General features: G+C 35.8%; 1 protein-coding gene and 1 pseudogene across 1 annotated transcript; both read right to left on the bottom strand.

Moving 5' to 3' along the window:
* Positions 1–329: 329 nt before the first annotated feature.
* CLEC6A (C-type lectin domain containing 6A) lies at positions 330–24,838 on the bottom strand. Its single transcript, XM_050749573.1, has 6 exons — positions 24,622–24,838; positions 22,784–22,873; positions 20,769–20,870; positions 16,107–16,252; positions 3,931–4,046; positions 330–2,855 (listed from the first exon to the last, which is right to left on the bottom strand). Exons 1-6 carry the CDS (start codon positions 24,650–24,652, stop codon positions 2,711–2,713), a joined length of 630 nt encoding a protein of 209 aa, XP_050605530.1. The 5' UTR covers positions 24,653–24,838; the 3' UTR covers positions 330–2,710.
* LOC126931388 (60S ribosomal protein L15-like) lies at positions 19,242–19,848 on the bottom strand (annotated as a pseudogene).
* Positions 24,839–26,525: the final 1,687 nt, after the last annotated feature.

Here is a 26,525-nt window from a genome sequence, read left to right as displayed (position 1 = left end):
ACATTTAATGTAACTTTGACAAGCTTGATCAAGTTAAAAAAGATACATGCAAAATTAATTAAAAGTAAAAATGCTACACATTCTTCAGATGCAAGGGTAGATTAAAGTTATATACATACACTATTCACAGATTAAATTGACAAATTAAAAATTAATATGAAATATATGATTGTCTAAAAAATACTATATTAACTAAGAAGAGTTAGAAATCCTAAGTCTCAAAATCATAGAAGAAAAGAAAAATATGGTCAAACAAGTAGTCTTAAATAGGGAGCAAGTCCAGAGAATTTTACAGATAAATTTAACTACTTCTAAGAAATATACACTTACCTTACAGACAAATTTAACCACATTGTTCAGAGAATAGAAGATGAAAAACACTCTGACTCATTCTATGAAGCTAGCATAAAGTGATTCCAAACAAGGATAGCACCAAAAGGAAAAATATGGGCCATCTCACTTAAGGATAGTGATGTTAAGGCCAAATATAACCATGTATTTAAATAATGCTGTAGCACAACCATACCGGATCTAGTCAATCAGCACTCACACCCATTCCCACCTCCTTTGTTGTGCCTGCCAGTGCTTCAAAGTCTGGAAAGCTATGAACAACATTTTTTAGACTTTCTTTCAATTATGTTATTGATGTAAATGTGGAACCTATTAAATTCAATAGCATGAGATGTGGGAAGTAAAAACAAAGCAGGGGCTAATTTCTTGCTGGTGTTTCTGCTGATGAACAAGATCACAGACTGTGATTTTCCAGATGTACTTGTTATGGCTAGATGGAGTATCCAGTGTCTAGTCACCGGCTTCATTATGGTGATGGTGGCATGAAGACAAAGACACCTGGATCCCAGGAGCACAACAATTTCAGTGTGATCTTCAACACAAAGGTATCAGTCAAGAACCCCAAACTTCCATTAATCTAGCCTCCAGTGGATTTTATATTCCAATTATTTTTCAAATTTGCACTTTGCACAATAGCATATTAATCATAATTTTTTTTTAGATGGAGTTTTGCTCTTGTCTCCCAGGCTAAAGTGCAATGGCACAGTCTCGGCTCACTGCGATCTCTGCCTCCCGGTTCAAGTAATTCTCCTGCCTCAGCCTCCCAAGCAGCTGGGATTACAGGCACGCACCACCATGCCTGGCTAATTTTTGTACTTTGAGTAGAGACAGAGTTTTGCCACGTTGGCCAGGCTGGTCCCAAACCCCTGACCTCAGGTGATCTGCCCCCTTTGGCCTCCCAAAGTGCTAGGATTATGGGCATGAGCCACCATGCCCGACCTGAACATAATTTTAGATTCATCCTATGCTATCCTCTTTACACTTTTGTTTCATTTTGTTTTGTTTTGTTTGATATTTATGTTAACTTCACTGCCCAATACAAAAACTAGAATTTTAGAACACCTCTTCATTTTAATACCCAAATGTCATAGACCTTGAATATCTCTCAATACAGCATTTTTTGAGTAGTATTTATGTAAGGAAAATGTATATTTATGTACTTTCCAAAGCAGTTCTACAAAGTTAAACACAAATCAGTAATGTATATGGGATCTTATTGATCTATATTTCCTCCCACTTTTGGAATTCTGTTTTTTAATTTCATCATTAAAATTGGAATAAAATGATGTCTTATTTTCTTGACTTACAGTTATTACTTTGTGAATGAAGCTGAGCATCTCTATAAAAGCATGTTTTGTATGCATTTCCTCATCAAGTGCTTGTTCAAATATTTTGCTCATTTTTTTGTGTTCTAATTAATTTGTGATAGATATTCATATATGCTTGGCATTAATACTGTGTCAGTTATAAGTGTTTAAAATATCTTCCTCCAGTCATTTTTATTTTAATTTTCTTTATGGTGTTTTAATGAACAGAAGTCCATAATTTTAGTGTAGGAGATTTTTAAATTAATTTATTTTTCATTACACTTTTTTTTCGTATCTTTTAAAATAAATTTTGCTGTGATAGCCTCCAAGATGGCTTTTGGTGATTATCACATTCTGTTATTCATGCCTTTGGGTATTCTCCTTCCTTATTATATCAGATCTGTTTTATGTGACCAATGGGGTAGAGCAGAAGTTATGGTGCATAACTGCTGAGTGTAGTTCATTAAAGACATTACTACTTTTACTTGTTCTTTTGGATTACTTGTTCCAATAGCAGCTGGCCACCATATTGTAAGGAGATTCAGTTAGCCCTATGGATAGTTCCACATGGTCAGAAACTGAGGCCTCCTAGCAATAGCCAACACCAAGTTCCCAGCCATGAGAGTGAACCATCTAGAAAACAGGTCTTTCAACTCTTGTCGCCTTCAGATGATTGTACTTCCAACTACCATCTTGACCAAAAAGATTTCTTTATGGTATATTGAGGAAGAAAAGTCATAATTTGCAAAAGATGCTTCCTTATAAATCTTCCAACAAACAAAATAGTACAGTCTCTGAAACAATAAATGTTTGTGTAATTAAGTGTGAAGAAAGAAGAAAATGAATAACAAGTGAAAGAATGGAACAAAGAGAGGAAAGGTGCATTCTATCATTAGTGGAAAGGAGGAAACTAGAAGATTGATTAAAGGGAAACAGGTATCTTTCCATTTCTATGAACCTCTATAACATAAGGGTTATGTGTAAATTACAGAAAGAAATTATCATTTCAGAATAGGTTTCAATTTTAAAGACATCACTGAAAAAAGTTCTACTCATAGGTAAATCTTATTCATCTCACATATTGAATTCCTGCTAGTTTCACAGATAACATCATTCCAGCCCCATCCTATAGGTTTCCAGAAGACTATTGAAGCACATTTTTCTGCTGAATGACTGGGCTCATTTGGGTGCCAAAATCTAAACAAAAAAAAAGGGAGGTAGACATCTTCAATGAATGCATGGTGAATGATTAGAAAGTATAAACCTTTGGAGTGAACAGAGTGGGATTTAGGAAGAGAGAACATTCCAATGATTGTTCCTCCTTCCCATACTGCCCTCCTCAGATCCTTAAGTATGGACACATACTTTTACACTTGCTCCTTTAACATTCTCCTGGCAAAATTTTATGAGATGGTTTATTCTTAGATCTTTCCGCTGCAATCATCTTCCTCTTTACAGAGCCTTTATCCTGGCTGGGGTTATTAAATAATTTCTTACTGACATGAAATAAAGAGGCTATCTCCTTACATCTGTATATTCTTATCATCTTCCTAAGCTTCTTTATTCTCATGGATCTGCCTTAAGTGAATGTTAGGATGCCTGAGTCTGGATGTAAAAGTTACCCTGCCTCCAGGGAATACATTCTGGGTAAAGAGTGGGAGGTTGGACATAAATTTTGGAATTACAAGACCTGTTTTTGATACTCACTCATTTTGATCTTGGGCAAGTAATTCAATCTCCTCAAGTATTAGATTCCTCATCTTTAAAAATAGGAATTATAATAAGGTCCCTAACTAACCCACGAGATTGTGAAAAAATCAAATAAGATAATGTATAACTGAATTCTTTTTTAAAGCCACAAGTAAATAGTATTATTATGTAATTTTTCTACTAAAATTGTACATAGTTCTGACCCAGGTATTTTAAGTTTTATTAATTAGAGATCAGTTTAAGTGTCTACTTGTGTTTAGAAACAGCAAAATATTATAGTTTAGAGCACCATCTCTAGAGTCAGATAGACAAGGAGTTGACATCCAGTTTCTCATCTTATTAGTTTATTGATTTGGGGCAATTTATTTAATTTTTCATCCGTAAAATTAGTTCAGAAAAAGAGATGTTTTCATGAAGTTTAAGTGAGATAATGCATATCCTTAGTAACACTTAATAATTGTTAGATCCTATTATCATAATTATCAATATTAACATTATTAGTCACTCCTAACAAAATTTCCCTAGATTTTCTATGTAAACAAGGCCCCAGATCTGCACTCACCTGACATTTTTCTTGAAAGGTGTCTTATCAATCCATTGCCAATTATTATTACCTTGTGGGTCTGAAAGCCCCAGAAAATAAGAAAATGACTCATTCAGCTGCTGGACAATGAAATTCTGCATGAAGGAAAAAAAAAAGGAGTCAGACTTTGGTATTTCCAGATTGAACAAAGTAAAGTTTCCTTATAGCCTTCAGAGCTATTCTACAGAAGAAAACACAAGGTGCAAGGATCTGTCACATGATGGTCTACTGACCGGGAGTACAGGCCAAAAGTACTAACATCATTACAGGGAAGAAACAGTCCTAATACAGGAATTCCTGTCTCAGAATTTCATTCTTTTCTTTACCAAGAAACAGAATGGTCTTTAAATATACATAAATTTATTTTTGTGTTTTCAATCTTTTTTTTATTTTATATGTTCAGATGGTGTAATGGCTAATTCTATGTGTCAACCTGACTGGGCCAAGGAGTGACCAGATGAGAGTCAGGGTGTTTTCAGATAAGACTAGCATTTGAATTGCTCAGTAGTAGATTGCCCCCACCCCAGTGTGGGTATGCATCAGCCAATCTGTTGAGGGCCTGAATAGAAAAAAAAGGCAGAGGAAGGAGGAATTCATCCATTTTTTTGTTTCTTCCTGGCTGCCTGCTGCTTGACCTGAGACATCGATCTTTTACTATCCTTGGACTAGATTTACACCATTGGTTCCCCTGGATTTCAGGCCTTTGAACTCAAACTGGACCTACACCACCGGCTTTTCTGGGTCTCCTACTTCCAGATGGCAGACTGAAGGACTTCTTAGCCTACATAATCATGTGAGCCAATTTTTTCATAAAAATCTCTTCATATACACATATGTGTGTATATATATAGAGAGAGAGAAAGTTTTTCTGGAGCACATTGACTGCTAAGATGTGTTCCATATTAATTTCCTATTGTTTTTCAGTGAAATTGCATTGGGGTTCTTAAAATACAAATTTGTTTCTCTACTCTCCTGAGTACTTTTTCCCTGGAAAGTAGCAAATTACTAACCATCATTCTCAGCAAACTATCACAAGGGCAGAAAATCAAACACCACATGTTCTCACTCATAGGTGGGAATTGAACAATGAGAACACTTGGACACAGGGTGGGGAACATCACACACTGGGGCCTGTTGTGGGGTTGGGGGCTGGGGGAGGGATAGCATTAGGAGAAATACCTAATATAGATGACGAGTTAATGGGTGCAGCAAACCAACATGGCATGTGTATACCTATGTAACAAACCTGCATGTTGTGCACATGTACCCTAGAACTTAAAGTATAATTAAAAAAAAAAGAAAGTGAGTAGCAAATTACTTGGAAAAGTTAAACATAATAGAGAGCTCACTAGGTTTTAACTATAGTTGATTTATTTATTTCATAAAAAATAATTATTCTCATCTTTTCAATTGAGCTTCTAAAATACCTTTAGCTATGTCCAGATTGTTTTCCTATAAGTAATTTTATCGAGGCAAATGGAAATTAATTTTGAATTGAACCTGAAGGCTTAATGAGTATTTGTTGTGTATTGCCCTGAGGCTTCCTGACATAACCTAATATTCCAGGGTGGGGAGTAGTGCTTCTCAGTCAAAAATGTTAGGAAAGTTTTCCTGGTATTAATTTGTATTTTTAAAAATACCAGCTCCAAAGAACAAAGCCAGACACATCACATTACCCAACTTTAAACTATACTATAAGGCTACAGTAACCAAAACATTAGAGTACTGCTACAAATATAGACACATAGACCAATGGGACAAAATAGAGAACCTAGAAATCAAGCCAAACACCTGTAGCCATCTGATCTTTGACAAAGTTGACAATAGAAAGCAATAGAGAAAGGACTCCCTATTCAATAAATGGTGCTGGATAGCTGGGTAATCATATGCAGAAGAATAAATCTGAACCCCCTACCTTTCACCATAGACAAAAATTAACTCAAAATGAATTAAATGTTTAAGTATATGACCTCAAATATAAGAATCCAAGAACAAACTCTAGGAACCACCATCCTGGACATCAGCCTTGGGAAAGAATTTATGACTAAATCCTCAAAAGCAATTGCAATGAAAACAAAAATTCTCAAGTGGGACCTAATTAAACTAAAGTGCTTCTTAGTAAAAGAAACTATCAATGGAGCAAACAGACAACCCACAAAATATGAGAAATATTCACAAATTACACATCCAACAAAGGTCTAATATCCAGAATCTATGAGGAACTTAAATAACTGAACAAACAAGAAACAAACAACACCATTAAAAAATGGGCAAAAGACATAAACAGACACTTCTCAAAAGAAGACATATAAGCAGCCAACAAACATCTGGAAAAACGCACATCTCTAATAATGAGAGAAATGCAAACAAAAAGCACAACGAGATACCATTTCACAGCAGTCAGAATGGCTATTACTTAAAAGTCAAAAACAGCAGATGCTGGAGAGGCTGTAGAGAAAAGAGAACACTTATATACAATGCTGGTGGGAATGTAAATTAGTTCAGCCTCCATGGAAAGCAATTTGAGGATTTCTCAAAAAACATAAAACAGAAGTACCATTCAACCCAGAAATCCCATAACTGTGTATATATCCAGCAGAAAATAAATCATCTCACCAAAAAAAGTATGTACTCATATGTTCATTGCAATAGTATTTCCAATAGTAAAAACATGGAATCGACCTAGGTGCCCATCAATGGTGAACTGGATAAAGAAAATATAATACATATACACCATGGAATACTATACAGTCATTAAAATGATTTAAATCATGCCCTCTGCAGCAACACCAATGCAGCTGGAGGCCATTATCCTAAGTGAATTAACACAGGAACAGAAAACCAAATACCACATGTTTTCACTTATAAGAAGTAGGAGCTAAACATTGAGTACTCATGGATATAAACATAGCAAAAATAGACACTGGGGACTAGTAGAGGAGGAAGGGAGGAGGAATGGAGTGGGGCGATGGTTGAAATACTAACTATTGGTTAGTACCTGGGTAACAGGATCACTTGTACCCCAAACCTCAGCATTGTGCAATATACCCATATAACAAACACAAACATGTACTTCCTAAATCTAAGCTAGAAGTTGAAGTTTTTTTTAAAGTACATGCTCCACTGATATCAGTAAGATGGCAGAATAGAAAGCCCCACGCCCTAGTTCCCCCATGAAGACACTGACTTAACAATATATGAATCAAATTGCCTTTGTGAACTTCAGAAAAATAGTTAAAAGATTGCAGCCCCACTGGTAAGACCAAAGCTGAGAAAACTGGCATTGAAACAGGTAAGAAAGTTTGCTGCATTTACTTGCCACAGTCCTTCCTCATACTGGCACACAAAGCAATAGAGAAAAACCTCCCATCTCTAAGCATCTCTCTTGGAAGGGAAAGAGAAGAATGAAACCTGCATCAACTTTCTGGCTTTCCAGGGGACTGCCTTAGGGAATGGTTTCTGTTACACCTAATTCAGACTGCTAATGGGAAACACAACATATCTGGGAGACTTGGTGGCTGCTGAGAACAGAAGCAAGCATGGCAGCTTATTACTAGAGAGACTGGTACTGCATATAGACACTAGGTAAAACAAGGGAATACGAGCTCCTAAAAATGAAACCCGTGTAAATTACTTTATCTGGAAAAGTAAACACACAGGTCCAGAGAAGATGCATCACCAGAAAAAGTTTGAGAGACTCCTAGAATCTATGCCCAGCTAATTGGTGAAGGTCTGTATGAAGCCAGACAATGAACACTAGAATAGGTGTTTTTTTAATGCCCAAATGTAAACAAAAGATCTCAAGACATACAATGAAACAAAAAAACAAGGCTAAATTAAAGGAACAAAATAAATTGATTTATGAATAACCTGACAAAGACTTCAAAGTTACGATCTTAAAAATCTCAATGAGTTAAAAGACAACACAGACGCAGTACTAAACAAAATCTGGAAAATGATGCACAAACAAAATGAGAGTATCAACAGATAGGATCTATTGAATTTTAAAAAAATATATACTGGAACTGAAGAATCCAATAAACGAACTGAAAATTTCACTAGAGAGGTTCGGCAGAAGACTTGATCAAGCAGAAGAAACAATTGGTGAACTTGAGGACAAGTCATTTGAAATTTTCAAGTCATAGGAGCAAAAAGAAAAACGAATGAAGAAAAGTGGAGAGGGCCTAATAACTTGTGGAAACCATGAAGTGGACCAATATAGGTGTTGTGGGAGTCATAGGAAGAGAATAAAGAAAAAAGGGGGAAGAAAATCTATTTGAAGAAATCATCACCAAAAACTTCCCAAATTTCATGAGAGAAATGGACATAGAAGTTCAAGAAGATCAATTACAACCAGAACAAATCCAAAGAGACTCATACTAACATGCATTTAATCAAACTGTCAAAAGCCACAGAGAAAGAATGTTAAAAGCAGCAAGAGAAAAGTGCTCTCATGTACAACCAAGCTCCCATAACTGTCAGCAGATTTCTCAGTGAAACCTTGCAGGACAGAGGGATTGTTATGATACATTCAAAATACTGAAAAAAATAAAAACAGCCAACTAAGAAAATTGTATCTGGGAAAGCTATCATTCAAAAGTGAAGAAGAGGCTGGGTGCCGTGACTCACATCTGTAATCTCAGCACTTTAAGAAGCTGAGGCAGGTGAATCACTTGAGGCCAGGGGTTGAAGACCAGCCTGGCCAATATGGTAAAACCTCATCTCTACTAAAAATGAAAAAATTAGCCAGGTGTGTTGGCACACGCCTGTAATCTCAGCTACTTGGGAGGATGAGGCACAAGAATCTCTCCAGCCTGGGAGGCAGAGGTTGCAGTGAGCCAAGATGACACCACTACACTCCAGCCTGGGTGACAGAGGGAGACTCTGTTTAAAAAAAAAAAAGAAAAGAAAAGTGAAGAAATTAAGAATTTCCCAGATAAACAAAAGCTGAGAGAATTCATTGCCACTAGATCCACCCTAAAACAAATACTAAAGGGAATCCTTTAAGTTGAAGTGAAAGACTGGTAGATAGAATCATGAAAGCAGATGCAAGATTTCTGGTTAAAGTAGATATATACATAAATACAGAATACTGTAATATTGTAATGTTAGTGCATAAATCACTTTTAATTCTCATACAGAATTCAATTGACTTGTCCTCAAATTCACTGATTCTTTCTTACATTCTTTTAATACATTTCTTTAAAAATGTATTAAAATAGCTATAAAATCTATGATAATGAATGAATGATGTAAAAATAACTAATTTGCGACACCAGTAACATAAATGGGGATGGGGGGATATTTGAAGGAATAGAGGGCTTTTAGTATACAATTGAAGTTAAGTTGTTTTCATCTTAAAATGGTTATATTTTTAATATCTTTAGTATGTTTTATGTAATCCCCATAAAGATAACAACAAACAAATACTTATAGAAGATACACAAAAGGAAATGAGAAAGGAATCAAAACATACCACTCCAGAAAATCAATGAAACACAAGAGATAGCAGCAAGAGAGGAACAAAAGGACAAAATACACAAGATATACAGAAATACTGAGCAAAACAGCAATATTAACTCCTTTGCTATAAAGAATTGCTTTAAATATAAATGGATTAAACTTCCCAAGACCTAGATTGGTGCAATGACTAATAAAAAAACAAGATCCAACTATATACTGTATACAAAAGACTTTCATTAGCTCAAAAGCACTCACAGGCCAAAAGTGAAAAGAAAGGAAAACATATTCCATGCTAATGTTAACAAAGAGAGAGCATGGGTCACCATATTTATATGAGACAGATAAAATTTAACTCAAAAGCTGCCCCAAGAAAGAAAGAAGGAAGATATGGCAATTATAAACATATATATGCACCTAATATCAGAGCACCTAAATATATAAGGCAAACATTACAGAAGTGAAGGGAGAAATAGACACCACCACAATAAGTGGGAGCTAAGGTATGACTAGGAGACATTGATAAATGCTTATCTAGAGTAAGTAAGAAAAAGGAAAGAAGATTCAAATGACTAAAATGAGATGTGAAATAGAAGATATTACAAAATATCTGCAGAAATAAAAGGATTATAAGAGACTACTGTGAACAATTATATGCCAACAAATTAGGTAACAGAAGAAATTCATAGAATTCTAGAAACATACCACCTGCCAAGACTGATTGATGAAGAAATAAAAATCTGAATAGATCAATAACTAGTAGGGAAATTAATCTGTAATCAAAACCTCCCAACAAAAAAAGTCAAGAATCGGAAGACTTCACTGGTGAATTCTACCATACATTTAAAGAAGAATTAACACTAATCCTCCTGAAACAATATCAAAAAATCAAAGAGGAGGAAATCTTTCTGAACTCATCTGATGAGGTCAGCATTTTCCTGGTATCAAAACTAGAAAAAGATACTATGATAAAACAACAGGCTAATATGCCTGATGAAGATTGATATAAAAACTCTCAGCAGAATACTACAAACCACTCCAATAATATACTAAAAGGGATAAACACAATGACCAACTGGGATTTATTTCTGGAATGTGAAAATTGTTCAACACATGAAAATCAACGTAATAAACCACATTAAGAGAATTAAGAACAAAAACCACATGATTACCTCAATTGGTGCATAAAACCCATTTGACAAAATCCAACATCCTTTACTAATAGAAACACTCAGCAAACAAGAGAAGGAAAGTATCAACAGAAGGAAAGTATCTCTACACGATAAAAGTCATATATATAAAGCCTACAGCTAACATCATACTCAATTTTTCTGTTTCAATAGGTTTTGGGGGAACAGATGGTGTTTGGTTACATGAATAAGTTCTTTAGTGGTGATTTCTGATATTTTGGTGCACCCATCATGCAAGCAGTGTACACTGTACCCAATGTGTAGTCTTATCCCTCACCTATCTCCCACACTTTCCCCTGACTCCCCAAAGTCCATTGTATTATTCTTATGCCTTTGCATCCTCATAGCTTAGCTCCTACTTATGAGTGAGAATATACGATATTTGGTTTTCCATTCGTGAGTTACTTCACTTACAATAATGGTCTTTAATTCCATCCAAGTTGCTGCCAATGCCATTATTTCATTTCTTTTTATGGTTGAGCAGTATTTTGTTTTATATATATATGTGTGTGTGTGTGTATACATATATATGGAGTATATATATGGGAGATATATTTTTATATATAATATATAACATTTTCTTTATCCACTCATTGATTGATAGGCATTTGGGCTGGTTCCACATTTTTTGAATTGTGCATTGTGCTGCTATAAACATGCATGCACAAGTATCTTTTTCATATAATCACTTTTTTTCCTCTGGATAGATACCCAGTAGTGGGATTGCTGGATCAAAGGTAGTTCTACTTTTAGTTCTTCAAGGAATCCCCATAATGCTTTCCACAGTGGTTGTACTGGTTTACATTCCCACCAACAGTGTAAAAGTGTTCCCTTTTCACCACATCTATGCCAACATCTATTATATTTTGATGTTTTGATTATGGCCATTCTTGCAGGAGTAAGGTGGTATCTCATTGTGGTTTTGATTTACATTTCCCTGATCATTAGTGATGTTGAGCATTTTTCCATAAGTTTTGTGGTCATTTGTATACCTTCTTTCGAGAATTGTCTATTCGTGTCCTTAGCCCACTTTTTGATGGGATTGTTTGTATTTTTCTTGCTGATTTGTTCGAGTTCTTTGTAGATTCTGGATATTAGTCTTTTGTTGGATGTATAGATTGCAAAGATTTTCTCCTACTTTGTGTGTTGTCTGTTTACTCTGCTGATTATTTCTTTTGCTGTGCAAAAGCTTTTTAGTTTAATTAAGTCTCAACTACTTATCTTTGTTTAGGTTGCATTTGCTTTTGGTTCTTGATCATGAAGTCTTTGCCTAAGCCAATGTCTAGAAGGGTTTTTCCAATGTTATCTTCTAGGATTTTTATGGTTCCAGGTCTTAGATTTAAGTCCTTGATCCATCTGAGTTGATTTTTGTATAAGGTGAGAAATGAGGAGCCAGTTTCATTCTTCTACATGTGGCTTGCCAATTATCCCACCACCGTTTGTTGAATAGGGTGTCCTTTTCCCACTTTATGTTTTTGTTTGCTTTGTTGAAGATGTTTGACTGTAAGTATTTGGCTTTATTTCTGGGTTCTCTATTCTGTTTCATTGGTCCATGTGTCTATTTTTATACCAATACCATGTTGTTTTGGTGAATGTAGCCTTATAGTATAGTTTAGAGTTAGGTAATGTAATGCCTCCAGATCTCTTCTTTTTGCTTAGTCTTGCTTTGGCTATGCAGCTCTTTTTTTATTCCATATGAATTTTAGATTTTTTTTTCTAGTTCTGAGAAGAATGATGGTGGTATTTTGATGGAAATTACAATGAGTTTATAGATTGCTTTTGGCAATATGGTCATTTTAACAATATTGATTCTAACCATCCATGAGCATAGGATGTGTTTCCATTTGCTTGTGTCATCTGTGATTTCTTTCAGCAGTGTTTTGTAGTTTTCCTTACAGAGGTCTTTCACCTCCTTGGTTAAGTAAATTCCTAAATGTTTTTGTTTTGCAGTTACTGTAAAAGGGGTTGAGTTCTAGATTTGATTCTCAGCATGGTCACTGCTAGTGTATAGCAGAGCTACTGATTTGTGTACATTAATTTTGTATCCTGAAACTTTGCTGAACTCATTTATCAGTTCTAAGAACTTTTTGGATGAGTCTTTAGGGTTTTCTAGGTATAACCATGTCATCAGCAAACAGCGATGGTTCAAATTCCTCATTACCAATTTGGATGCCCTTTGGTTTTTTTATCTTGTCTGATTGCTCTGGCTAGGACTTCCAGTACTATGTTGAATAAAAGTGGTGAGAGTGGGCATCCTTGTCTTGTTCCATTTCTCAGGGGGAATGCTTTTAACTTTTCCCTGTTGAGTATAATGTTGGCCGTAGGTTTGTCATAGATGACTTTTATTACCTCAAGCTATGTCTCTTCTATGCTGATTTTACTGAGGGTTTCAATAATAAAGATATGCTTTTTTGTCAAATACTTTTTCTGGCTCTGTCGAGATGATCATATAATTTTTGTTTTTAATTCTGTTTATATGGTATATCACGTTTATTGACTTGCAGATGTTAAACCATCCTTGCATCCCTGGATCATACTAAATTTTGAGAAATTAAAAGTGTTTCCTCTAAGATTCAGAACAAGGCAAGAAAGCCCATTCTCATCACTTCTTTTCAACATAGTACTGGAAGTCCTAGCCAGAGCAACTTGGTAAGGAAGAGAAAAAAATTATCCAAATCAGAAAGTAAGAAGTAAAATTATCTCTGTTCACAGATGACATAATCTTATATGTAACGAACCCTAAATATTCAACAAAAAATCTCTTAGAACTCATAAGCAAATCCAGCAGTTTCAGAATGCAAAATCAATGTAGAAAAAAATAGTATCATTTCTAAATACCAAAAATAAACAATCTAAAAAGACACTTGAGAAAATAATCCCATTAAAGGCCGCATGTGGTGGCTCACACTTGTAATCCTAGCACTTTGGGAGGCCGAGGTGGGTGGATCACTTGAAGTCAGGAGTTCAAGACCAGCCTGGCCAACATGGTGAAACCCCGTCTCTACTAAAAATACAAAAAATTAGCTGGGCTTGGTGGCACATGCCTGTAATCCCAGCTACTTGGGAGACTAAGGAGGGAGAATCATTTGAACCTGGGAGGCAGAGGTTGCAGTGAGCCAAGATCACACCACTGCACTCTAGCCTGGCAACAGAGCAAAACTCCATCTCAGAGAAATAAATAAATAAATAAATAAATAAATAAATAAATAAAGTAGTATCAAAAATAATAAAATTCTTAGAAATAATCTTAACCAAGGAGGCAAAGCACTTGTACTATAAAAACTACAAAACATTGATAAAGGAAACCAAAGAAGCCACAAACCAATGGAAAGACATCTCATGTTTAATGATTGGTAGGTTTAATACAGTTAAAATGCAATCTAAAGAGTCAACGTGATCCCTACCAAAATCCCAATGTTATTTTTTGCAGAAAGAAAGAAAATTCTAAAATTCATATAGAACATCAAGAAATCCCTAATAGCCAAAATAACCTTGAAAAAGAACAAAGTTGGATGCCTCACACTTCCTGATTTCAAAACATGTTCCAAAGCTACAGTAATCCAAACAGTCCAGTGCTGACATAAAGACAGACATAGAGACCAATGTAACAGAATAGAGAGTCCAGAAATAAACCCTCACATATATGGTCAAATAATCTCCAACAAGGTGCCAAGACCACACAATGGGGAAAGACAATCTCTTTAACAAATGGAGCTAGAAATACTGGATATCCACAGGCAAAAGGACCAAGTTGAATCCTTACTTTATGTCACATACAGAAATTAACTCAAAATGTTTTAAAGACCTAAACAAAGGCCTAAAACTGTAAAACTCCAGGAAGAAAACATGAGCAAAGATTCATGACATTGAAATTGGCAATGTATTGGATATGAAACCAAAATCATGGGGAGCAAAAGCAAGAAAACAGACAAATGGAACTCCATCAAACTAAAAACTTCTGCAAAGCAAAGGAAACAATCAATTAATGAAAAGACAGCGTATGGAATAAAAGAAAATACTTGCAAATCATATATCTGGTAAGGGGTTAATATCAAGAATATATAAGGAACACCTCCATCTCAACAACAATAAAACAAATAACCCAGTTAAAAAGTGGGCCAAGGACTTGAATAGACATTTCTCCAAAGAAGATATACACATTGTCAACAGTACATTTTAAAAGTTGCCAGCCGGGTACAGTGGCTCATGCCTGTAATCCCAGCACTTTGGGAGGCCAAGGCGGGTGGATCATGAGGTCAGGAGTTCAAGACCAGTCTGGCCAAGACGGTGAAACCCCGTCTTTAATAAAAATACAAAAATTAGCCAGGCATGGTGGTGGGCACCTGTAATCCCAGTTACTCGGGAGGTTGAGACAGAGAATTGCTTGAACCCAAGAGGCAGAAGTTGCAGTGAGCCAAGATTGCACCACTGCACTCCAGCCTGGGCAACAGAGCGAGACTCTGTCTCAAAAAAAAAAAAAAAAGTTGCTCAACATCACTAATTGTTAAAGGAATACAAATCAAAATCACAATGAGATATTACTTCACGTCCATTAGGATTGCCAGTATTCAAAAAGCGAAACAGAAAAGAACAAGTGTTCACCAGAATGTGAAGTGAGACCCTTGGGTACTCTTGCGGGTGATGTTAAATGGCACAGTCATCATGAAAACGGTATGAAGGTTCCTCAAAAAATTAAAAATAGAACTAACATGTGATCCAGCAATCCCACTTGTGGGTATTTATCCAAAGAATTGAAAGCAGGAACTCTAAAAGATTATTTGCACATCCACATTCATTGCAGAATTATTCACAATAGCCACAAAGCGGAAGCAACCTAAATGACAACTGACAATTAAATGAATGGAAATGTGGCATCTTATGTGTTCTCACCACAGAAAAGGAGAAAAAGAAGGCTAAATATATGAGGTAATAGATATATTAATTAGCTTGACTGTGGTAACCATTTCATAATAAATTTGTATATCAAATCATCACAGTACACCTTAAATATATGCTACTTTTGGTGGTCAGTCACACTCCAATAAACATGGAAAATAAGAAATCAAATAAAACAAAGAAGCAAAAAACAAGTGTGAGAGACACATACAATGGAATGTTATTCAGCCCTAAAGTGAAAGAAAGTCCTGTCTTATATGAGAACATGGATGAATCTTGAGGATATTATACTAAATGAAATAGATTATTCAAAAAATGACAGATACTATATAATTTAACTTGTACACAGTATTTAAAAGAGTCTAACTCATAGAAACAGAAAGTAGAGGAGTGATTGCCAGGGCTTTCAGGGATGGGGAAATGGACAGTTGTTATTCAATGGGTGGGGAGTTCCAGTTTTGCAAGATGAAAAATTTCTAGAAATCTGGTGCCCAGTAATGTGAAAATAGTAAATGCTACTGAACTGTACACTTAAAAATGGTTATGACAGTAAATTTTGCGTTATGTGTTTTTTCTACAATTAGATAATTTTTTAAGTAGAAACAGTACCTGCTCTGCTTCTGTGTTGAACACAACCAAATGTGCTCCCATCTCAACACAGTTCTGCTCACTCTTAGACCAAACGTTCTTTTCACCAGAAATGAAGTAGCAGCTGGAATCAAATGACTTCCAAGAAGCTGGGCAACATCCCCAGGCTATTTTTGTGTTACATGAAAAAAAAAGAGTGAGTGAAAGATGTGATAAATAAGATTAAGGATCTGCGGTTGCTTTGTAGAGACAGTCTCTTAATTCATGTTTTTACTGTTTCCTGAATTATATAATTTGAGGCCCTAGAATTGATTTCAAATAAATATTCTTTAACATTAAGTCCTCAATATTTACTAAAGTTTACCTGCAGTATTTGTCTCCATTTTCTTTTTTGCAAAAAACAAAAAAGTCATTATTGAGTTTTGTTTTTCATGTCCCTTGTACATTATAAGCACCAAGTCCTCTTAGAATTTTAAATGACTAACACGGACGAACCTAGAAACCCAGTTCTGCTCAGTAATCTTGGGCAAGCCACAAAGCCTTGGGTTTTCAAAATGATAACTATTCACAGGTTGGTTATGAGAAATAGAATTATGCCTCATTAGAATTCTGGCTCCCCCATTTATCATGTACGTCTTCGAGCAAATTCATAACCTTCCTGAGCCTCAATTATTGCATCTCTAAAATGGAAATAATAATAGTGCCAACCTCACAGGGGTATTTAATCACATAATATGTATAAAGCATTTTAAAAGATGCGTAACATAGAATAATTGCTCAATAAATGTTACTTATTACTAATTTTCACACAGTATTAAATGCTTAAGAATCTTAAACAATTAGCAGTTCTCTCCCCTTACAAGTACCAGTTTGTCACTCTTCTAGGATTGAAAAAATCCATAGCTAGACATATATAAATCGACTGATATATTTTGATTATACTTATAATCAATATGATTTTGATTACATATAATTTAAACAAATATATATGCATGCTTAAATAGTAAATTGTTTAGATTTGTTTGGTTTTGAAATTTTAAACAGCAATTATGATATATGTGATCTTCTTGGGCTTATTTTTTTGTTTTGCATTGCTAATATTCATCCATGTTATCACATATAGTCCTATTTTATTCATTTTTTACATTATTATATCATTACATATTAAGTGATTAAAAACCAAAAAGCTTATTCTTCCTTTTATAATATTATAAAATGAATAAAATAGATTAACCGTATCTATATTATTTGCATATTGGCTGCTTTTAGAAATATACCTTAATTGTGCATTCTGCTCATTATTAATGATTGCTTTAATATGTCTCAAAGTGTGTATTAACATATGATTTGAATTTTGAAAGTCAAATTTGACTGACTTTGCCAATTGAGCTATATACACCAAACATTTTTTTATAAGTTGAACATGTGAAATTGCCAGCTCCAAGGCCAACAAAAAATATTGTCAGCTGTGATCAGTAAAAGCATCTGTCAAAAAGGTATACTAACATTAATAATATTTTATTTTCTCAATTTATGCTGAGAATAATGAGCTGATCAAGTCACTTTGCAAGTGTAGAAAGTAACAGATGTAAATCGCAATCATTTGATAAGCCTTTTTAGAACACTTTTGGTATACTTTTGAGAAAGTAAATAACTACTGACTGAGAAATAACAAATCTTTTGCAAAATTATTCTATAATATTTCTTATTCTTTACTTTCTATAGCATTGGGAGTAACCTGATCAAATTCTCAGTTTACAAACCATTATAAATAATTTTTGACAATAGATCACTATATCATCTTAAGCAGACAATGCTGAAAGAATATCAAAAATTGAGTGACATTCAAGCAAAGCCTTTTTCATTCTTATCTACTGACTTAGGTGAGCAAGATTTTTTAGTTAATGTCATTAAATTGGAAAATAGGAGCTGAATTGGTGTTGAATATGTTAGCAATAATATTATAATTACATTTGATAGCATTTTTTCAAACTTCCACTCATCTCATTAAGATTTAGACTTCCAATAGTTTTACTTAATTATTGATGATTTATCAAAATCTATCATAACTTTGTGATGTTTTGACATCATGTCCTGATAATAATTATGATAGTAAATCAATCCAGAACACATTTTATAACACACGAAGCCTAATGGTCCACAGGAAATTGAAATATTAGGCATGTTTATCTACATATTTTGGCAGATGAGAAAAGTATCATGTAAATTTTAGTTCAAGGAGATAGAAGAATGATGTAAAACATCCAACTGTTAAATAATATATGTTTAGTTTTGTTTTAATGGATGATGGGGGTTAGCACTTTGTAATAGTATTTACACACAAGTAAATACATTTTAAGAGAGAAATAACAGTTTTGTTTTTTAAAGTCAATATTTACAATGTTCCAGAAATTAAAGCTTTTGCTTCCATAGCATGATGAAAATTCTGATGTCAAATTAAACTGTATCGGAGGGTACATACGTTTTCAGAATCCTTTTTGGGGATTGACAAGCAAAACAGTTAAAAGAAAACTGGCCTAGGCAGAGTGCAGGGGGATTGAGGGAACTCTAGCTCTTCCTATGCAGCTGAACGTCTCCACACTCCAACTGCAACTGAGTGGGAAACAAACTGAACAAGATACAGTGTGGATTTAAGTTATTTTTTAACTTTAATCAAAATGGAAATTTTGTGTATGGACTTTTATTTTTATTTTTCATTGTAATGATGATTTGAAAGAATGTTGTTAAAATTGGAGCATTTTTATTTACTGACATGGTATTATACAAAATAATTGTATTTTATCACATAAGATTTTCTGTAACTTTAAGTAGTTGTATTGAACAGCTTGACTGGTCATTTACATTGGATATACTTAGGGGGCAAATTAACAGTCTCTTATGCCAGATGGATATGGAGTTAATTTAATTAATATCCATCTCTGTCCCATTTCAGGGCATTCGGAAGGCAAAAGCTAAGTGCCCATTGTTGCTTCCAGGAAAATATCCATTCAAATGTTACTTGTTGAAGCAGTGTTCCACATAGGTAGGAAGAAGACTATGCACTTCACTTCTCTTTCCCTTTTTCTTTTCTTTTTTTTTTTTTTTTTTTTTGACTGTCCTAAATTGCTTATTAGGTATGAATTTTACACACTTTACTTATATTAACAGTAACGGTGGAGCTGGAGAGTATTGCGCATTCTCCAAGCTGCCTGATGAGAACCACAAATAGTGTGGTGGAACTTCTGGCCCCTTCCATGGCCACGGCTCTTTCAACCTGCAGATGTCAGGCCACGCATCTCCCTGTGCTTGTGGACTGGTTTGGTGTCAGGATTTCTTCTGATAGCTTTATAGAATGGATCAATGAGGATAACCCCCAAAAATTTTTATGTGGAATCTTCACCAAGGCAGTAAGAACTCAGGACTCTTAGAGACCCCCAGGGGTATCCAGCTGGCTCCTCTGCAACAGACTGAAGGCTTGGAGCAAAATTTGGCTGGTTAACACCATGATAGACAGGCTTGCCGTAAGCTGCACCCTTAGGAACTGGGTGTTTTTGGCCACCACGGCGAACACGAATCCTATATATAAGTAATCTTGGTTGACCTTGTAGCCCAGTCGGCCCACTTTATCAGGCCAGGTGGGGTGGGGAGCACTGTAGAGAGCAGAGAGCTGGCAGTACTGCCCGTAGCAGACCCTCAGAAGCAAGCTCATGACATCAGACTGCTTCTTTTTCCATAGCTCGTGGATGTACTTGTATGCACCCATCTTGACTTACCTGATGGCTGCCGCCAGACGGAAAGGCTCTTACCCTTTTCCATGAAGCTGACTGATATGGTTTGGTTCTGTGTCCCCACCCAAATCTCACCTCGAATTGTACTCCCATAATTCCCACGTGCTGTGGGAGGGACCCTGTGGGAGATAATTGAATCGTGGGCGTAGTTTCCCCCATACTCTTCTCGTGTTAGTGAATAAGTCTCACAAGATCTGATGGTTTGATAAGAGGAAACCCATTTCACTTGGCTCTCGTTCTTCTCTTGTGTGCTGCCATGTAAGACGTGACTTTCACCTTCCGCCATGATTGTGAGGTCTCCCTACCACGTGGAACTGTGAGTCCAATAAAACTGTTTTTTTTTGTAAATTGCCCAGTCTCGGGTATGTCTTTATCAGCAGCATGAAAACTGACTAATACACCAACCATAATCCTAAATTCAACTCCGCCAACTCTCCACATATGAAGTTAACAACAGTATATTTTGGACAGGCATCAGTCTCATCCTGAACCAATTTGACCAGGAATAATGCTAGTATTTGGGATGGAGATGGATAGTATTAATTGGAAACCTTAAATATCGAAAAAAATATTGTATGCATTTGATGGAGGGTGAGAGGAATGTAAAAACTGTAAGAATTGTTATGAATAATTTCCAGGGTTGGCCTGAGCAAATTACATGCATGTAGGTTTATAATATTTACCAAGCTCAAGAAGTGTGAAGAAGGAATTGTTTTGGGGGCATGTCTAGAGCCTGACATGAACATGTATGTTTACAGAAATTATGAAAATATCCGAGCAGAGACTTTCATAAAACATACACACACAAATGCACAATAGAATAACCAATCTTGAGCTCAACCCTGTTCTCTCCCTGAGAAAAAAGAAAGTCTATGTAAGCATTTTAAAGTTTTACCTGTCACCTTTGTCCCTTCACTGAAGCAGGTGAGACTTGAATGATATGAGTGTAGTTCAGACAGCGTTTTGCCAGTTTCGCCATATGTAAAACGGTAAGTTACTGGGAAGGAAGAAGAAGGATTAGTGTCCATCTATGATTTTGCTCTAAAGCCTTGAGCTCTATATCTGTACAGTGCTGGCTTACCTCTGACCCCCACCACTCTTTCTCTATGCAAGCCCAATAAAAACCATGCCAAATTATTATTTGCTTGTATTCATTTATCTTACTTTTTTTTAAAATATATATCCCCCATTTTCACCACTAGAATTTAGGCTCCATACTCTTGAACAGAGATTCTGCCAGTTTCCCACAACAATTAATCACAAACACAACTTAAAGGTTTCAAAACATCTCATATACCCCGTAAATATATACACCTACTATATACCCACGATTTTAAAATAATAATTTAAAAATATTTTATTATAAAAAAAGGAGGAAGTCTGAAGGTGAAAACTGATCTTTTTTTTAATCACAAACACCTAAAAGGGTAACTGTCACAAAGTCATCAATAAATATTTATTGACTCACTGGATATCTGCTTCTCCTTAGCCTTAATAACCTTGATGCAAGCACACAGGTTATTTTGATGTTTTCTAAATAATTCTAACTGCAGGTAGCCACACATCAACAGACGGGCTAAGTAACAACCAAGGGGAAATTTTAAACATTTATAAAAATATTTTTAATGTCTCAAATGAACATTAACTTTTATGTTAATGTTCACTTTCAGCAAGACCTTTTATCTCTCAGGATCTGATCTGATTCTTCACTCATTTCTTTTTTGTCCTTCTATAACTAAAGCTCAATACAGTCAAATCTTTCTGCCCTGCTCTTAGTTCATGTTTTGAGATCCTGAATTTGTGTTTCTTTTTATGAAATATCTATTCTTAAACCCCTTCTCTCTTGCACTTGATTCTGAAAAGTAAAACAGATTCTAACTTTGGTGATAATTACTTGTATTTTACTAAATATTGTGAGATTTATTTAAAACTCTGAGGGAGCTACATCTATGACCTGATTGACAGGGGAAGTCACTTTCATTCCCTCCCAGACTATTCAACAACTATTTTTTTTTTTTTTTTTTTTTTTGAGACGGAGTCTGGCTCTGTTCCCCTGGCTGGAGGGCAGTGGCGCGATCACGGCTCACTGCAAGCTCCTCCTCCCGGGTTCCCGCCATTCTCCTGCCTCAACCTCCCGAGTAGCTGGGACTACAGGCGCCCGCAACCGCGCCCGGCTAATTTTTTGTGTTTTTAGTGAGACGGGGTTTCACCGTGTTAGCCAGGATGGTCTCAATCTCCTGACCTTGCGATCCGCCCGCTTCGGCCTCCCAAAGTGCTGCGATTACAGGCGTGAGCCACCGCGCCCGGCCGCTCAACAACTATTTTTAACCACCTTATCAATGAGTAGAAATCCAAATTGTGAATCAGAGAGGAAAAAGGTCTTTAAGACTTCTCACACAATGAACTTGAGACATGTATTTGGAGGCAAGCAGAACAGAGAAGAAATATTGTATTCTCTTTATCTCCATCATTTCATTTGAATGCTTTTTCCTCTCACATTGGAAAGGTTCTGTACATGAATCAAAGAATCTAATATAGAATATCACAATTATGACAGCAGTTAGAGTTGCACTCCCAATACAAGACTTCTGTGACTAGGGAACACATGATTACCAGTGAATCCAGTCCTGAAAGATGGTGCCTTAGATGATGGCTACAATGAACAACATGGATATATGAGGCCATGATTCAGAAAATGCTCATAAAACCAGGTAAACTAAATCCACAAGAATTCAGTTTTCAAAAGATAGAAGAAGAACAACAAAGGGAAAAGGAGAAATCAAGGAAAATGTGACATTCCAAGTAAGAATTGATGTATTAATGGGGCAGAGGAGAATATATCCTAGGAAACGTGTATGGAATATTCAAGGGAAAAGAAGCAAAGAAAATGCACCTCAGTGCAGAACTTACCCACACAGCTCACAATGAAGCAAGCACTGAGGAGTGCAATGGAAATCCCAGCCACAGACCAGAGTTTCAGGGACCACCAACCTCTTTTCTCTGTCCAATCAGGAAGACAACAAACACAGTTACCAGGGGGCCGGAAAGCCAAAATCCCCAGGAAGCTTACAGCAATGAACAAACTAGATGAAGAACCTCAGAGCAGTTAAAAATCGAAAGCAAGAAGAGAGCTTACAAACTCCCTCAGAACAAATAACCAGGTAGTAGCTCTGTGGCCCCAAAGAATACAGGTAAAACATATGCTCAACCAACTGGAATTTCCATATTTTTATTCTTTCCTCTTAACTATTACATGTTTCATTGATTTCCTTTCTCAAAACATCACTTTTGTCTCCCATTTCTCATATCCCTGTATTGATATTTGGTTTCTTCAGTATATCCAAGAGATATCTGCACTCCCATGTTTATTGCAGCACTATTCACAGTAGCCAACATATGAAATCAACCTAAGTGTCTATCAACAAATGAATGGATAAAGAAAATGTAGTATAATATATACAATGGCATATTATTGCCCCATAAAAAAGAATAAAATCCTACCATTTGCAACAACATATATGGAACCAGAGGACATCATGTTGAGTGAAATGAGCCAGGCACAGAAAGACAAATATTGCATGTTCTGACTCCTATGTGGGAGCTAAAAAAAATTGATCTCATGGAGGTAGTGAATAGAATGGTGGCTACCAGAGGCCAGGAAGGTTAATGGGGAAGAGAAGATAGAGAAGGGTTGCTTCATGCCTACAATAATACAATTAGCTAGAAGAAATAAAATCTAGTGTCCCTTACCACAGTAGGACAACTGTAGTTAACATTTTTTTTTTTTTTTTTTTGACGTGGAGTCTCACTCTATCACCCACACTGGAGCATAATGAGGCAATCTTGGCTCACTGCAACCTCCACCTCCCAGGTTCAAGTGATTCTCCTGCCTCAGCCTCCTGAGTGGCTAGAATTACAGGCACATGCCACCATGCCCAGCTTATTTTTGTCTTTTTAGTAGAGATGGGATTTCATTATGTTGGCCAGGCTGGTCTTGAACTCCTGACCTCAAGTGATCCACCCACCTCAGCCTCCCAAAGTGCTGAGATTACAAGTATGGGCCACTGAGCCTAGCCCAACAATCATTTATTGTATATTTCAAAATAACTAGAAGAGTAGATTTGGAATGTTCCAAACACAAAGAAATGATAAATATTTGAGGTGATGGATAATCTAATTTTCCAGACTTTATCATTACACATCATATTCTTATATCAAAATATCACATGGAGCCCATTAATATGCACAACTATTTTGTATCCATTAAAAAAAATTTTAAACATTATTGATGGACATGCAAAGAGTTGAAGCTAAAGTCAAATTTTCATGCATTAAAAATGGGAAGCTTTTTTCTTACAAAAACTTAGAAAAGCAAGTACAAAAACAAACTCAGGGTAATTGGAAAGAATACTGCTGCCTGGATTTCAAGATTAGTCAAAAGACTTTCAAGAGCAAATATCTAATAATCAATTATTTCCCTGATTACCTTCTATCATGTAAATCTTTTCTGTCTCCCTAAACTTTCAATAAAATCTGATACAAACCTCCCAAAAAAATTTGCTTTCTTATTCTTTCAATTGCTTATGGCTCTGGCTCTGAAGAATGACTCTTTCTTTCAAATTCCTTTCAGTCTACTATATTGGTCCAATCACTAGCTCTTCAATCTGTTCTTTGTCTACTTCTTCTCTCTGGGTGATCTTATTTCATCATACACTTCCACTTTCCTCTGAAACAGAGGAAATACTCACCTGTACTTTGAGGTTGCAGCTCTTGCATCATTATGCAGGCTCCCTGTGTTGAGAAGGTCCAGGAACCTTTTGTATCTCTCGCCCAGAAGATGCTGCCCAGAGACCCAGCTTCATTTAAAAAAGGTAGAGCTCAGGGACAAACTGCTACACACTCTCATAGGACTAAGAGATTTCTAACATTAAGTGTACCTCAAAAGAAGAAGTCACAGTTACAACTAAAGTTTCCAGTGATTTTGAAACATGGGATTAAAAAAAAAAAAAGAGGAATTGAGAAACATTGAAAACCACTCATGAGAACTTTGACAAGAATACTTAGATCATTTCTTCAGTTCCTAATATAAAATTTCTCTGTCTGATTCCTATTCATTCTAGCATGCAAAATAGAAAATTTTGTATCTCCTAAAAGAAATCCATTTAGAGACCTTGGTTAAATTAAGTGCTCCCTAACTAACCTTTACATTGGTTACTTATTTTATGCAAGCCTTAATCCCTGTGTTGAACAGTGTCCTAGGAAGTAAGCAAAAGTCTGATTGAATGGATATGGTTTAGATATGAAGGGTAAGATAGTAAATAACAAAACCCATGAACATTGTTAAGGAATATGATTGCAAAATGAAACATTCTGAAATCACTCTGCAAAGGTGATGAAAGATTCTTATTGTATTCAGACTAATACTGGGCAGATGACAGTGATATATTGTAATCTCCCTGATTAGGTAAAAGGGAGCCTGAAGTGATATAAAATCAGAAACAGGCTTCATGAATTTTATATTGTAGCACAGAAAATATGATTTGTTTTCTTATCCTCATAGATTCTTAGTAGAGACACTCTCCTGAAAACAAAAGTCAGAGAAACAAGAGAAAAAACAGCAGTTTATCAATGTGTGCTATACCCATCACTCAGGAGAGAACTCAGTTCAAATGTATTTATCTCTTTCAAGGCAGTGGCTTACAGACCTTGCTTAAATAGTATGTTAACAAAGAGCCATAAATCTTATGGAGTGGTGAGAAAGAAAACAAACAAACAAAAAACTTTGTTTAAGGATGTGAGTGCCTTGAAACTATCAAGTCCAGAGTGGACTCATGAGAGAGACATGACAGGAGTCGTGCCTCACTCCCACCTTAAGCTAAATTTACCTCTTGAAGCCATTTGCTATGTGGATTCTAGACTAACTGAACCCTACAGTTTAACGGTGTATAGCCAATTACTAATCAATGTGGTTTCTGTAAACCAATGATAATTTACTGATGAGTAACTTTTCAAATCACTCCCTCTCCTGATTCATTCTTTTTTTAATTTTTATTTTTCCATAAGTTATTGGGGTACAGGTGGTATTTGGTTACATGAGTAAGGTCTTTAGTGGTGATTTGTGAGATTTTTGGGCACCCATCACCCAAGCAGTATACCCTGCACCATATCTGTAGTCTTTTATCCTTCGTGCCCCTCCCACTCTTCCCCACAAGTCCCCAAAGTCCATTGTACCATTCGTATGCCTTTTGCGTCATCGTAGCTTAGCTCTGCAAATCATTGAGAACATATGATGTTTGGTTCTCCATTCCTGAGTTACTTCACTTAGAATAATAGTCTCCAATCTCATCCAGGTCAGTGCAAATGCTGTTAAAACATTCCTTCTTATGACTGAGTAGCATTCTATTGTATATCTATACCACAGTTTCTTTATCCACTCATTGATTGATGAGCATTTGGGATGGTTCTGTGATTTTGCAGATTCATTCTTTTTTCTTTAAAATCTTCAGTCTTTCCTTTGTTCTCTCTCTCTTTTTTTTTTTTTTTTTTTTTTTTTTTTTTTTTGAGACAGAGTTTCACTCTTGTTGCCCAGGCTGGAGTGCAATGACGTGATCTCAGCTCACTGCAACCTCCACCTCCCAGGTTCAAGCGATTC

The sequence above is a fragment of the Macaca thibetana genome, chromosome 11, assembly GCF_024542745.1.
Source record: "Macaca thibetana thibetana isolate TM-01 chromosome 11, ASM2454274v1, whole genome shotgun sequence".
NCBI classification, from domain to species: Eukaryota; Metazoa; Chordata; class Mammalia; order Primates; family Cercopithecidae; genus Macaca; species Macaca thibetana.
Note: the sequence above shows the minus strand (reverse complement) of the source record. Positions and strands in the feature narration are given on the sequence as shown.

Coding starts and splice junctions, on each gene's coding strand:
- CLEC6A (XM_050749573.1), bottom strand. CDS start 24,652: ATGATGCAAGAGCTGCAACCTCAAAGTACAG. Junction 22,874..24,621: donor GCTGCAACCTCAAAGTACAG/GTGAGTATTTCC, acceptor CTGATTGGACAG/AGAAAAGAGGTTGGTGGTCC. Junction 2,856..3,930: donor CCTTTCAAGAAAAATGTCAG/GTGAGTGCAGAT, acceptor TTTTTTGTTTAG/ATTTTGGCACCCAAATGAGC.